Below are 14489 nucleotides of genomic sequence, written 5' to 3'. Positions count from 1 at the left end.
TCACATGAACACAGCATCATTCCCATGAAGAACACGTTCATAAAATCTAATTCTTCCCATGGGGGAAAAAAAGGCTCATTCTCCAAATGTTAGCATGCTAACACACAAGGCTAATTAAGGAACCAATCATTTCACTGTGGTTCATGCATGAGAACGTCGGTCAGCATGTGCGCCCTGCCCTGTTAGTCATTTCATCTCATGTGTTTGACTTGTTAGCATGAGTGTGTCAGAATGCTAACGCGTGTCTCAGGCTTGTTGAGCTTTACGTTCGTTCCTGTTTCCCATCGTGGCTGCGAAGGAGCTTAAAGTCTCTCCGAGCAAGAATCTGACATGAGCACAAAGATTCTCGTTTGGAGCCGTTAACTGGAAGTTTTGCATCCAAATAGAACGTAAAACTTTATCACAGAAATTCAACATTTAAATCGACAATCGTTACCAATAATTTGGAAAAGATGAGGATTTTGCGTGTGTACTATTTCTATCTTCTAAAAACGTGAGAAACTTTCCGTGTTCTCAGTTTAATTTGATTGTAAATGAGTTATCTTCTGATTGTGGACAGCTGTTCATAAAACCAAAACAACCCAAAAAAAAAAAAAAAGAATCATCTCGTAATTAGTGTACAGCTTTCACTATCATCTTGCACAACACCAAAAACTTCTTTGCAACAAATTGAAATCAGGAGAAAATCAATAGAAACTATTCAATCAGCTTGATTAGATGTGAAATTCGGAGGCTTTTCTCCTCTTCGCTCCGACTGCATCCTCACTTTAGACACATGCCTGCAGGATTGAATTAAACGGGCCTTAATCTGTTTTACTTCCAGACAACCTGAGCGCTATAGACAGAACGTCGACCAAGGTCACATCTAGCCTCAAACAGAATACAACACAGAGCTTAAAGCAGCATGTTAGCCTGCAGCAGCTCAACATAACGTCTGCTTTTGTTTTTACATGACCTCAGCCTCCTGCATGCAAAGCTGCATCTGCAACATGTTGTAGACTGCGCCTGACGAGCGACGCAGCTTTTTGTGTTTGGTAGCTTGAGTGACTGTGAATGTTGAGGACGGTGACGCAGGTTGTGACCAGTCCAAACACATCTTTGTCTCTGCAAGCAAAAGCCGAGATGTCTCCTGTTGCTCTGTCTTCTTTGGGATTAAAAATATTCCTACTGGAGCCGGCTCCTTGCTCTCGGATGCGCAGTAAGCAGCGCGGGGCATCATTTTCTTGATGCTGTATTTCGTCCTGGTTTCACCTGCTCCTCTTATTTGCATTTTGTTTATCAGGGGCAGGAAAAGGCGAAGAGTTTCTAAATCAGAGTTTGTTAAAAACAAACAAACAGCAGTGACAAACGCTGCAGATGATTGCCCAAACTGCCTGTGATCCACCTTCCCAGGCTGCACACCGGAGCCGGGATTTTTACCTTTTTTAATGCCTCTCAACCCTTTTGAGAAAAACCCAACACAAGATGTGGAGCGTCCTTTCATCTGCTGCACACACAAACAGCCCGTGTTTCACGGCCTGTAATTGAGTTGTGCAGTCAGAAGCCAAAAAGCAGTCAAAGCAAGTAAGAGCACGAGTGAGATTTTTCGACTTTTAAGCTACCTAAAGTGAAGAAGAAAAAGGCTGAGCCTCCTAAAACCCTCTCCTGTACACTGTAATTATGTTGTCTCGGTCTTTTCCATAGCAACAGACGTCACAGGGATCTTCCCCGAGGCTGCAAATATTTATTCAGCCTTCAAGAGGAATCTGCTTTTTCTTTTCCAAACATTGCACTTTCCCGTCTCTTAGCTCCCGCGCTTCTTCCCTGCATGAGCACAACTGAGTGTTTAAATGCAGCCTTATTAGATCAGCAGTGCAGCTTCAGAACAGGCTCTCATCCAAACAGCTAAATGATTTTCCTGCGTCTCTCTGCTGCTTCGCCGTCCCGCTCCGCACACTGTTGTCTTTCATTCCGCTCAGACGGGATCGTTGCGTGTGCTGATGATGTCCCCGCCGGCCGAGCCCTCTCCCATGGCCCTGCTGCTCTGTTTACTGTGACATGGGCGTTCTCTCCTCTCACTCTCACTAATGAGCATTTAGGTCTTTTATTTATTTATTTATTTTTTTGTGTGGCATTTTGCATCATTGTGCCGAGCGCACGTCCGTGGCGATGTCCCGCTCCGTCTTCTGATAATGACATCAACACCTCTGTTGTCTCAGGGCTGTAATGATGAGCACATTGTGTGTGTGTGTGTGTGTGTGTGTGTTTGCTGAGCAGTACTAAGCGTGCGTGGAAGTTAACGAGGCTGTTGTGGGATCTTAACGGCCAGCGAGGTGCTGATGTTGTCCTTATGCACGAACACGTCGCAGAGCTTTGCACCTTTAAAGATATCTCACCAAGTTTCTTTTTTTCACTTGTCATATGTGGTGAGCTCTCATTAACAGCAATATTTGTATCTGTGTTGCCTCGTCAACTTTCCCAGATACTGTCAGCTGTCACAAACCTGTCACCATACTGTCGCAATTACGCCGGCGTCTTTATTTTTGCACTTGATTATCTTTAGTTTTCAGACGATATTTTGGGATCCTGTGACGAGCCGTCTCGAACATCTCTCGTGTTTATGAGAAAGATTTGTGGACCTGGTCGAGAATGGCGCAGGAAGTGCCGCCTCACAAACAACTTTTGTATGTGCTGTTCAGGTTTCCACTTTGTGTCTCTGCGAGTCTTCGGAGCAGCGTTCAGGAACACTCGAAAGGTCAGCGGTCAACTTTCTGAACCTTAAACTGGTCGGATTGGACAAATGTTGTTGTTGTTTGTTTTGAGCAGAAGGTCAATTGGCGGTTCAGTGGCGCTCTGCAAACCAGCGTTGAACATTTCCAGAAGCATCCATTAACTCAGCGACCAGACTCTGAGGTTGTGCACAGCGGAGCATGCAGGTCACTCGCATGTCATCGGAAACGTAAAAAGCACTGCAGTCACATCCACGAGTGGCCGCGGACAAATAAAAATCTGCACTTATTTTGAATTATACATATCTGTATGGAGAGGAATTTGTTGTGTCTGCAGCAAAGTTGTGTGCAAAGTGCCCCCTCAGAGGAGCTAATGGAGCTTCTGCCTGCAGATGAGTGCGGGAAAAATGACTTTTCTGGCCAAATTTAGCTGCTGGGTACGGGGTCCTGTTTCTGCTGTAATGCAAAGGGAGTGCAGCTAATGCCTCTGAGATGTTCAAGTGCTGACATTTTAGTTGTTTATTTGCTTTTCTACCTTGTTCGTGCATCGCTAAAGGGACATCCACGAGGCTCCGCTCCATCCATCAGGGCTCTCTCTCTACATTGGTGGCGCTGCGAGTGTCCTGAGGGCTGCAGATGCAACCATCGCTGTCCCACTCAGCCGCATAACGTGCCGCTGTTGAATACCAAATATGGGTCCGACGTGTGCGGCGCCAGCTGCGCCGAGAGGAAGGTTTAGCTTTGTTTCATGTGCTCAGTGCACGGGGGGGTTGTAGTCCGGGTTGGATGAAATGCTCAAACCACATCTTCAGATTCTCTTCACAATGAACATTTTGTTTGTATGCTGACAAGCACTCGCTCTGGTTTGACCTTTCTTGGTGAGAGGAGAGAAGGGTGATAATTAGTATCTGATGTTCGCCCCGAGAGGACGGACATTTTGAGTGTTTCTGGCATCAGCTCTCTGCTATGACTATTGCTAAAATGTCCAAATGTAATTGTGGGGAAACTGTGATGATAAGGCATTTTTCCCCATTAAAAAAAAAAAACTGTGATACTTCATGTTTCATTTATTGATTCTTTTATGGACAGTTAAGGGTTTTTTTTTTTTTTTTACCAGGATATTAAGCTGTCAAGAAAATGTTTGTACCCATAAAGTGCTGAAAGTCAAATCTATTTCCCAAGATGTGACAGTCTCTGGTTCGCCACGTCGGAGCTCATTTGAGTGCGTTCACTGATCACAGGAAAATGTCAACATGACATGTCAGGATGAGATCCAAAACAAAATAAATCGAATGACTTTATTGATCCCTCACACAGGAAAAAAAACCCTCCAACACAGGAACAGAAAAAGGGACGAATAGACTGCAGGTACGTTTGGGAAATAAGATCCAACAAAGAGTTTCAGACTGATAAATACTGAACACAATGATAAACAACAGTCCTCCTTTTGTTGGAGAAATCCTTGAAAAGAAGCCCACAGAAGTTTGTTTTCCACTTTCCCCGCCAGAGAGAACTTGAAAGTCAAACCTGTTTTCATCGAGGCCTCACGTTTCTCTGGAATATTGCGTTACATGTCAGTAAATATTTCTAATGTGTCCTGATGAAAGCGGCACAGATTGGGTCTAAAAAGCCCGTCTTTAATGTGTGATCTTTAGAAACTGTTTCATCATTGTTAACAAAGCTAACGGGAAAGTGAGGCGGCTGGACGCGGTGATTGTGTGGCCTTTGGAAACTTGTGACTGAAGTTAATTAAGTTTGCACACCAACCTCTTGTTATGTGTTTTTCTTAAAGAAAAGAAAGAAAGGACATCTCTCAAAGTGCAGCTCTTGGTCGTGACTCGGCCCCTCGCTGTGAGAAAGTCTGATCTTTGCATCTCTGCTGTTCACCAGGCGAAGAGAGAAAGTGTTTGAAAAGCAGCTGCTGCAGAATCCACCGGAGAATAAAAGCCCTCGCCCTCGCGTATCTCTGTCACACATGTTTGGGCAGCGTTTATATTTGATGAAGAAACGTGCAGATAATGCCCGTGTTCAGGCATGCAGCGTCACAATGCACTTCATTTTCTGCCCTCACGCTCCCCGAGGCCATGTGAAGATATTCGCACGCCACCACGACATCACCCGTTCCACACTCGCTTAAAGGGGCAGAGCAGCAGGATGGCGTTTACTACAGTGGTGACGGTGACGGCGTGCCTGCTCCTCGGTTTTATGGGTTATTGATCGGAGCGGGTGATGTGTCGTCCTCCAACCAAGCGGCTGCTTGCTGGCTTTTCAAAGTGGACATTCCTCCTTTTGGTCATTAAATACACGACAGAGTAAGACAGGTACACCTAGCTTAGTGGTTCAACATGCATTTACACTTTTTATTATATACTGATTCGATGGTCGTGGAGCTCCTTATGTTGTTTGTTTGTAAGTGTGTGAGCGGTCTGGACTGACTGTGGAACTGAATTCAAATCAAACCTCTTGGACACATGAAGTTTTCTAGGTCTAAGTTATGTTGGAGTTGGAGTGATGAATAATGTTTCTGCATTCGTCCGTCTGCAGGTTTTTGAAAACGGCGACGATATTGAGAAGGTTGTAAATGCAGGAAATAAGATGCTACCCAGCGGACCAATCACAGGGCTCGCACTCTGTCTAGTTGCGATGCGTAGTTTAATTTTTGAGGAGGGGCGAGTAGGTAGAGGTTGACATGAAACCACAGCCATGCTGTGGCTGAAGTGAAGGTAATAGGAGGCGTTGCGAAAGCTCACTTCAGATCCACTTATTTGACAGTTTGAAGATGAAAGTGGATAAAATTGGCCTTCAAAACTCGCCTTCATAATGCAGTGGGTGATGTCACTGTGACTGCGTCCAGATTTTATACAGTCATCTTTAAAAACCACAAGAAGAAATGAACCTCACAGTTTTTAGCTTCTACCAAAAAAAAAAAACTTTAGCCAATAAACTGTCCTTCTGCTGAAACCCAATTTCAATTAAGAAGAAGCTGAAAATATTCTTCCTACTCGCACAAACCACAGGATAAAAGAAGGAAGTAACAGAATGAAACTATTAGCTGTGTTGAAAGAGAAAAATCTATAATATAAAAATGAAGTGTAACGTTTAGCTCGTCCTTAGAAAAATGCTGTGTCATCGTCCTGAACAATAAGCAGACAGTCCCAGTGATCTGCCTCCTCATTCCCTCCAAACATAACCTGCATCACTCCGAAATAAAGGACAGAAGCATCCAGGAGCAAACGGCATCATAAAAACGCCAAGGGGAAAAAAAAAGACATCCAAGAGAATGACAAAGCAGTTTTATAATTGCAGATTTTGGCACTGTATTGTAATATCTTACCTCAGCATTGGATGTTTTTGTTGGCGCTGAGCTATAATTATCTGGTGTGCTCGTCTTTGCTGTTAGAGCTCGACTTTATTGTTTGTATTAATTACAGAGCACCGCGAGCCGGAGCAAAGTGCTGCTGATGTTACATGAAAGACAAACAGTTAGGCCTGGGATTTAGCCGGCTTGTTTCCTCTCGATTTACGGCTGTTAAAAACGATAAATGTGCCGTTGTTAACCACGGCATACTTTTTTTTTAGGGAGCCATATTTATCCCTGCACTGCACAGCTCATTTTCACCTGCAAGAAATAAATCAGATTTTGCGAGCCAGCAGCTGCACTTTCAGACGTGTAATCTGCTCTGTGATATTTCCCCAGCTTCATATTCTAATTTTCCAGAGCCAACCATTAAAAAGTGTGTCCCCGACAAGCCTCTCCCTATCGTCTGGATTTCCAGCTGTACGTCGCCGCGCTGCTGTCAGGCAAACCTCAAAGCTGTTAACAGGCGACGATAAACATCAGTAGTGCTTGAGATGATTGATAAGATGGCCGCCTGATATCCAGGAGTGAGGCCGTGTTTGTCACCAGAGAGCTGTAAAAACTATCACGGTGTTTGTGATGACTGAGATGTTTTTTGATTGTATTTAGGGAGGACAAACTAGATTCAAAGAGTATTAACTGGGGAAATTACTGGTCAGAGTCTGGTTTCCCATTATTCTCCTCGTGGTTAATCAGGGATTTAGCATTTATTAAAAAGGACTGGAACATTGTTAGGGATTCAGCTGTGTTTGGACAGACAGAGACTGAGCAGACGCCCACCACTAAAGAGATCCAAAGCCTGAGAGTTTGCTCAGAAAGAATTCAAACTCAAGGCTGCTGTCGGCAGATACCTGCACACTCACAGTCACCTGTGTTTTGGGGTTCTGGAGCGAACCATCCAAACGTACAACGTGGAAACTGACTGGACAAAAACATCCAGAAAACTCCTCTGGCTGCCCATAGACCAGCACAGGATTGAGTCCTATAACCAGGAAGTGAGTTAGCGTTTTAGCGCCATGGGTTCCTAACTCTAAAAGTCAATGGGGATTTTAAATGTGTTTGTGTTTAGACCCCTGAAATAAGGTCTGTGGCTAACACAAGCTGAAGAGATGTTGACGTTTTGTTATACGAGATAAACGACGTTAGCTAAAACCCCTCTTATGAATTTTAAAGTTTTTACGCGAGCTTAAACGGCGGTTGCTAATAAGTGGCTAAATGAGACTACAGTGGTTGTCATGGAGACTTTTAAATTTCATCACGCCGGGAACTCTCTCACTAATCCTCTTTACAGCCTCTAGTCATGTTTTTAAGTGCTCTTGTAAATATTAGGTAAATAAACAACTTATGAAGCTACGGTTTAGCTAGCTTGTCAAAACCGCTGATTAGATCGATGAAGCATAACGGTCGTGATGTCAAAATCAGCCAAGCCGCGGTGTCGTTAGCTTGTAGTATAACACTTATTTTTCAACTGAAGGCCGTGTTGTACGTTATGTAGCTCCTCACTGGGATGAGAGGTTCACCCAGTGCTTCTCCTTAGATTAGGGAACAAATATCTTGAGTTTGCTTCAAACTTTTTACTCTTAAACCACTGAAATACTTTGAAGATGCACCGTGGAGTTTTGGAAGAGAAATGTGACAGTTGGAGAAATGTACAGATCCTGTGGTATTTGTTCATAACTCTATACACAAAGTGTCCTCAGAGGAAACGGTGGTCCCTGTTACACGGTTTGAAGATAAAATGCTACACGAGAAGTTATGGTAGGGGGCCTCAACATTAAAAAGCAAAACTCTCCTGGTAGCTTTAGCTCCAAACTCTGTTCAGGGACCGATTTTTCTTTCCTTTGAATAAAGTCTGTGTAAAGAAAATGTTTCACTTCTCCAACTTTCAAATGTCGCACTTAAATCTACAAAATGCACCTTTAAAGTTCAAGTGAAATTTGCATCATTTTATCAAGTTAATCTGATTGGTTGGAGGATAGCATACATTCTGGTTGTGGTTGGGATTTCCCATTAAGGACGAGGAGCAGGAGGGTCCTGAGGATAGACCAGTTCAGTACCACAGGTCCAAACTATCAACAGTGTATTTCACTGTAGAGATTCAAAGTGATTAAAAGCGGCTGTCCCCCACACACACTCTTTATGTGGTGGAAAAATCCCTCTTTTGTGACTGCCGTGCTCTCTGGAACTTTCTCTTCAAAACATGCTCAATCCTGGTGTGCATATTTTATTTAGTCGCAGTAGCCAGTTTGATTTAATCTCAGAGTGTGGCGGGCAGTGGACATGATTCCTGGCAGAAAGTGTCATAACTGGGTCATGTGGACGTCGGCCTCGGTGCCCAGTGCAGAGACGTCCAAACACTCAAGAACGAGCACACCATGAAGACACTGCGAGCCGCAGAGGAGGGACCGGGAGGCTGTTTGTAAAAAGAGCATGCTAAAAGATTTCAAGATTTGATTTGAATAGAGGCACAAGTGAGGCTTTCACTTCAGCTTCTCAAACAGCTAATGATATGAATACTGTCTCTGCTCAGGATGAACTATTTGCAGGCGAGTGAAAACAAAAGTAAGGAAGAATAAACAGTGCATGGTTTAAAATAATGTCGTCGTTTTAGATGAGCTGCATTTTCGCAGGATAATCTCCCTCACTTTCCGGAAAAGCTTATGCAATAAAAATATAAATCACACATTTCTTTCTTCTCTTAAACCGAGCAGGGTTGCACTTGTGGCAAAGAGAACTTCTGCTGGGTGTGCGCTTCGACACACACACACACACACTTAGATTACTCTGCAGTGGGTGCAATGTTTAAGTACAAAAACAACAATGATGTTGGAGCTTCATCACAGCGCTGTTCTTTCTTTAGATGGCCGATAATAGATCAAGGAACAAATATGAAAACTCATTAATTTGCTTTCTTTGTGCCGTTGTGCATTTCTAATGGGTTGGACAGCTGAAGACAGGCGGGGAATATTGGGTAGAGAGAGCGGGATGAAATGCAGAGCAGGGCCGAGGTCCCACTGGATCCCATGTCTGCTGCCATCACAGCTATAGAGGCTGTACATGGGGCGAGCAACATAACCACTCGGCTGTGTGGCGCCCATTCTGTTCACCCAATTTTTGAGCCGTGATTACAGGTGGGAAAATACATTTAAAAACTCTTTCTTTGTGCCAGCTTGCCTCTTGACCGCCTGTCAAATATTGTTAACAAAGTAAACCACATATTCCCAGGAGCTGAAGAAGTAATTTGCTACTTATCTCTGATTGATCGCTCGTTGACCATTCTCCGTTTCTCGTTGATTTCCCCAGTAAGTACAAAACACAGCGTGAAAACTCCAAGAGAAGAAATCAGAACTCTGGCCTGAAGGGTGTTGACCAAAAGCTCTCCTGTTTAGCAGTCTGTAAACCAACTCAGGGTCTAATAGGTGTTGCCATGGCAGAGGGAATCTGTGTGGAATGACTAAGTAATAGCTGGAGTGGCTCACACGGCCCTCTCCACTTTTTTTCCTCAAACTAGCAGCAAGAGCAGCAGCTCGGCTCAAACGCATTTTCTGAGAATTTCGGGGCGTGCATTATTGCTGCACAGTGTTTCCATTTGTGATGCTCCTTCATTAATCTGCATTAAACTCTGGTCAATGGGAAGCCTGATTCATGAGACGCTCCCGTGGGTACCATTTCATCCCCTCTCATTTGTGGTGCAAAGATGAAGCAGGGTGCGTGAAAAAAGGGCCGTGTCATTAAAAACAACTGCACAATATTCAAACCCTCTTAAAAAGATTATGATGAATATTTGGCCGGTTTTTAAACTGTTGGTGAGTGGAACTAATAAATGTAAAAACAAGTTTTTCTCATCAAGGTTGCATCTTTTCCAGGAACTGAACTGGGAATGGGTTTTTGTTGGTAATAACATGCAATTATCACCTCTTATGATCTGCAATTTTACAAGCAGTAATCAAGTAAACCAGGTCACCTCATTTAACAGGAGTCTGAGGGGTATTGAATCTCCTCCTTTTCAGCTCAGATCAAAGGCAACACGCCTGATCAGGAGGATTTCTTCAACATTACACATCTCCGTTTCATCTGCTTCGTGACGCCGCCCTGTCAGATAATTACTGTATTTTCACTTAATATGTGAGGCTTGATGAAAGAAGACAATGAGAGCTGCAATAACAAGAAACGAAGCTGTGACCTGTGAGAGCTGCGTCGTCTCGACTCATTGGAAAAGCTGAATGCATCGTGTTTGTCTGATGGGGAGGATCTGGAGCGTGACATGTTGAAGAGGGGAAAAACAAAGTGATTCATAAGTCGAGTCAACATTGTTTGATGTATATCACAATGTCATCGATCAGATTCCCCCAAGTCCAATGCACTCCGCCCACCTCTACATTAATTAACTATATTAATTAATTTGATTTGCCAACCAAAAAAGCCGTAAACATAAGGTACAATTTAAGAGGATTTTTTAGAGGTCACATATTTTCCTCCTCTTCTATCAGTTAACCCCTAAAACCCCTCTATTTCAGCCCTGCTCAGAACAGGCTGTTTCTGTGTCTGTAGCTTTAAATATGTAAATGAGCTGTGTCTGACCACGCCCCCTCTCTGGAAGGGCTCGGGTGTACTCGCTGCTTTCTGGCTCCATGTCCTATTGTTTACGGTGAGAAGGCAGACTCAGAGGGCAGAACAAACACCTAGCTGTGGGAGTGTCACCCACCTGGGGGAGGGGCTACTGCCCTTTGTGATGTCATGAAGGGAAAATCTTCAAACGGCCTGTTTGAGCACACATTCTCTGAAAAGTGGAGCAGGAAGAAGACGGAGATGATGGTCTTTTCTCATCATTGGGGGGTTTGGAGACAGAGTAGAGACATGGTAGAGAAACATGGTGCATCATATGTGACCTTTACAATTTTTTATCTGTGAAAACGTATTTTCCGCAGAGTGTGTAACACTTTAAATTAAAGTGACAATTTTCACCTTTAACTAGTTGTGTATTTGCATGCTAATTATTAGCGTACTGGCTGCTTATTACCTCATTCTACATCTCCATAGTCTATAGAGTGCAGGTCATTAACCAAGAGTTTTACCTCACTGTGCTACTCAGGAAGTTGTACTTTATGATCTATGATGAGCTCAGTTTTTCTTCTGCGTTTTCTGTTGAACCGTTCTGAGCAGTTAGGAGCATGACTGCCACCTGTGTGAATGCTCCCATGTGCCTTTCTTCCTCTCTACTCCGATGTGTCGTGTTGTGTCTCCAATGTGCACTAAACAGTCCTCAGAACTGTGAGGCTTTAGACCCGCCTCATTGCCTGGAGTTAGGCTGACACAGGATTTCCAAAATGGCCACCGCCAATCGACAGGCTTCAAAAGACTCCTTCAGTAACTAATGGGTGAGGACACTGAGACTCTGTTTATATACAGCCTTCGATTCTGCCCAATGTGGTAACAATAGGTTTTATTTCAGACCGTAAAGACTTAATGAGTTAATGAGGAGGATATTTTTACAACAATTCGATGAATTATGTTTTTATGGGAAATTCAACTCATGAAAGAATCAAATTGTTAATTTCTCATTGGCTAATTACACATTAATGATTCTAATTAACATGCAAATTTTCCAATTACCACGTTCAAAGATACAAACAGCAGCGAGCGGAGGACTGTGCTGGTTAAAATCCGGGCTCTGTTTGAGCTGTGTGCCTGTTTCTGTCTGAAGACGGGGACACATCTCGGCCTGAAAGTCAATTGCTTTCACAAAATCATGGATGAGTGGTCGATGCACTGAGCGCAGGTTGGCGTGGCAAATGGAAACACCTCGGCGGGGACTTCAGAATTTTTTATCTGTCAAAGAAATAAGTGGAATGATGTGGAAGATGCTGCAGGAGCCTCCAAGTTTTCCGTGGAATGCAAATGAGAGACGCTCGAGGAGAAAGTGAGGAAAAAAAGAGCATTTGGAGTTCTTCTCTCAGTGAGTTTGTCCAGGCGGAGCTTTTGTTTGTCTTTGGAAAATGTCGAGATCTCAGAGAAAACAACAGTGTTTTTCTACAAACAAGGCAAAAATCATTGAGATACTGAAGGTTCTGCAGGAAATCAGAATGGCCTCAAATTCTCCCAAAAAAACCCCCCAACATTTTTACCAACACTGCCTCCATCATGTTCTCGTTACAGAATCCATAGATGACTTTTCTGTGTGTCTCGTGCTGCACGCTTACTTTAACCGATCCGTCTCAAAGACCAACAAACAGCCAAACACGTGTTAATAATTCATCTCCATCTCACATTTCATGGAAACGAGACCCTCGGATCAATACTCTCCGTTGGCTCTGCATGTCTGTGGATGATCTGTTTGTTTCCACCGGTGCAGGAGTCGGGCGTGGCCCTGTGGTCAAATGACCAGAATCACAATAACCAGGCTTCTGTTTTTGTGTTTTTTCCCTCCTCTCTCTCTCTGCTGTTTGGTATTCTGTTCCTGTGGACGCCTTAATAGCTCGTCAAGGTAAAGTCACAGAGGACAGCTGCCAAAACCGCTTTTCTACCCAGCTGATTGAAAAATCTAATTATTCGTCATTGATGTGAAGAGTCTCCTGGCTCTTGGTTTTAAGGTAGAAAGCAGCGCTGTCATCAAGATTCACATTAAAGGCAAAGTAGTTTCTGGAGGCTGCAAAGTCCCCCCCCCCCCCCCCCCCCCAGCAGGTACGAGTCAGAAAGGTTCAGAAAATCCTCCCTGCTTACCTTCACGGTTTGAACATCTTTTTCAACATTCACGATTTGTACTCGGTGTAAATCTGCACAAATCTGCGATGCTGCGACTAAATTAGAACATGAAAAATAAAGAGAGGCAGGGTTTTATTTTTTTGTTTTACAAAAATGTAAAACAACTTGCTGCATAAAGATCATCTGAAAACATCCAATTCAAGCCTTTGAATTCCGTTGACTGTTTACAGGGAGTGGATATTTTGAATGCTGCAGTTTTCCACTGAGGCAGCAGCCATCTTGGATTTTTTGCAGCCAGAAGTGACCTCAAGAGAGAGAGAGAGAGAGAGAGTGAGAAAGAGGATGAGGTCGGACGTGAAGACAGCCAGCTCTGAGGATCAGGAAACATTTAAAGATCTGCTACCTTTTGCACTTCTTCATCAGTTTCAGGTTGAAGTCGGAGGTTGTATTAAATGTCATGAAGGAGAAAGTTTCATCTCTTTTCTGCATAGTTACATAAAGTAATATTCATGTGTACGTTATAAGAGCATGTGTGTGGGCCTGATTTAATGAGTCTGAATGATGTGTCAGTTTTACTTTGATAACTCATTACCTCGATGTAATTCAAGACAAGTGCTTGATAAGATCTTCCGTCTTCTTCTTGGTAAATGTTTTTAATTCCAGAGATATAAATTGTAAGCGGCGATAGACACATAGAGACACATAGAGACTATAAGTAGTCCTCCATGTTGAAGTGTCCTTGAGCAAAGCGTGTGAGCCCAGGTTTCCTCTGCTCGAGCTTCATCTGACCTACTTGTCCAGTCTGTTCTCCCAGAGGAGCTCAGGGTTCGAGGATGAAGCATGTCGTGTCATGAGGAAGTCCAACATTGTTTAATCTTTGATTTGTAGGATTTGAAAGTCGTGATATAAAAGGGAGTGTTACAGGCGTATAAACGTCCCGTGGGTGCGGTGTAAATCCTGGAAGATTTGATGTGATAGAAAGTGTTGGTGAACGCCGTGACCTGAGCTAGTCCAAGCCGGCTGGCCTCGCGTATCATCACGCCGCCATCGCCACTCGTCTCTGTTATTGATTCATCTGTGGAATTGCTTCTGCCATGACGCAACGCGTGAAGGAGGTCTGCAGCACACAGAGGGTTGCGACCTTTGACCTCACACATAAATCATCCCCTCTAATAAAAATGTACTCATCCTCGTCCCCTCTCCCCCCCTTCTCTGTTTCCTGCAGGGTCAAAGCGAAGAAAGGGGTGAACCTGATCCAGACTAAGTCCAAGAACGCCCAGTGGAAGGTGGAGTGGGAGGTGGTGTCGGGCGCCAAGCATTCCATCACCACCATTGATGTGAACAAGAACAAAGCAGTCAAACAGGGGTAAGTCAACAGCCCGGGGCCTAAACACACTCCGTCTGTCTTACAAACTGCTGCAGCTGCGGAGGGTGATTCCTGCTCTCACTCCTGCTACCATATTTTTCCTTCCTTAACAATCGGCTTACGGTCTCCAAAAAACCCCCCCAAAAAACAACGTTTCTATGCATGAGCCAGTCGCAGTTCCTTCTCTGATTAAAGGCGGCTTTTAAAAGGGCTTACTGTTGGCTGTAAGTGCCCGAGGAGCTGCAGAAGATAAAATACAGCGTCGGCCCTCAGCAGAGACTAAAGCACCCTGCACTTTACAGCAGCGGGCTAAATGAATGGAGATGGTATCGGGGTCGAGTCACTCTACATCTGC

The 14489-nt window shown here is 44.0% G+C and overlaps 1 protein-coding gene across 2 annotated transcripts in view; it reads left to right on the top strand.

Moving 5' to 3' along the window:
• tmem132e (transmembrane protein 132E) overlaps nt 1-14489 on the top strand; it is a 335032-nt gene that overhangs the window by 262430 nt on the left and 58113 nt on the right. For both annotated transcript variants that reach the window (XM_079355808.1, XM_079355807.1), the window contains exon 3: nt 13994-14134. In XM_079355808.1, the coding sequence (XP_079211934.1) occupies nt 13994-14134 (141 nt within the window). The remainder of the gene's footprint in view (nt 1-13993; nt 14135-14489) is intronic.

The sequence above is a fragment of the Symphodus melops genome (assembly GCF_947650265.1).
Source record: "Symphodus melops genome assembly, chromosome: 11".
Classification (NCBI taxonomy): domain Eukaryota; kingdom Metazoa; phylum Chordata; class Actinopteri; order Labriformes; family Labridae; genus Symphodus; species Symphodus melops.
This window is presented reverse-complemented; position numbering and strand designations above follow the sequence as displayed.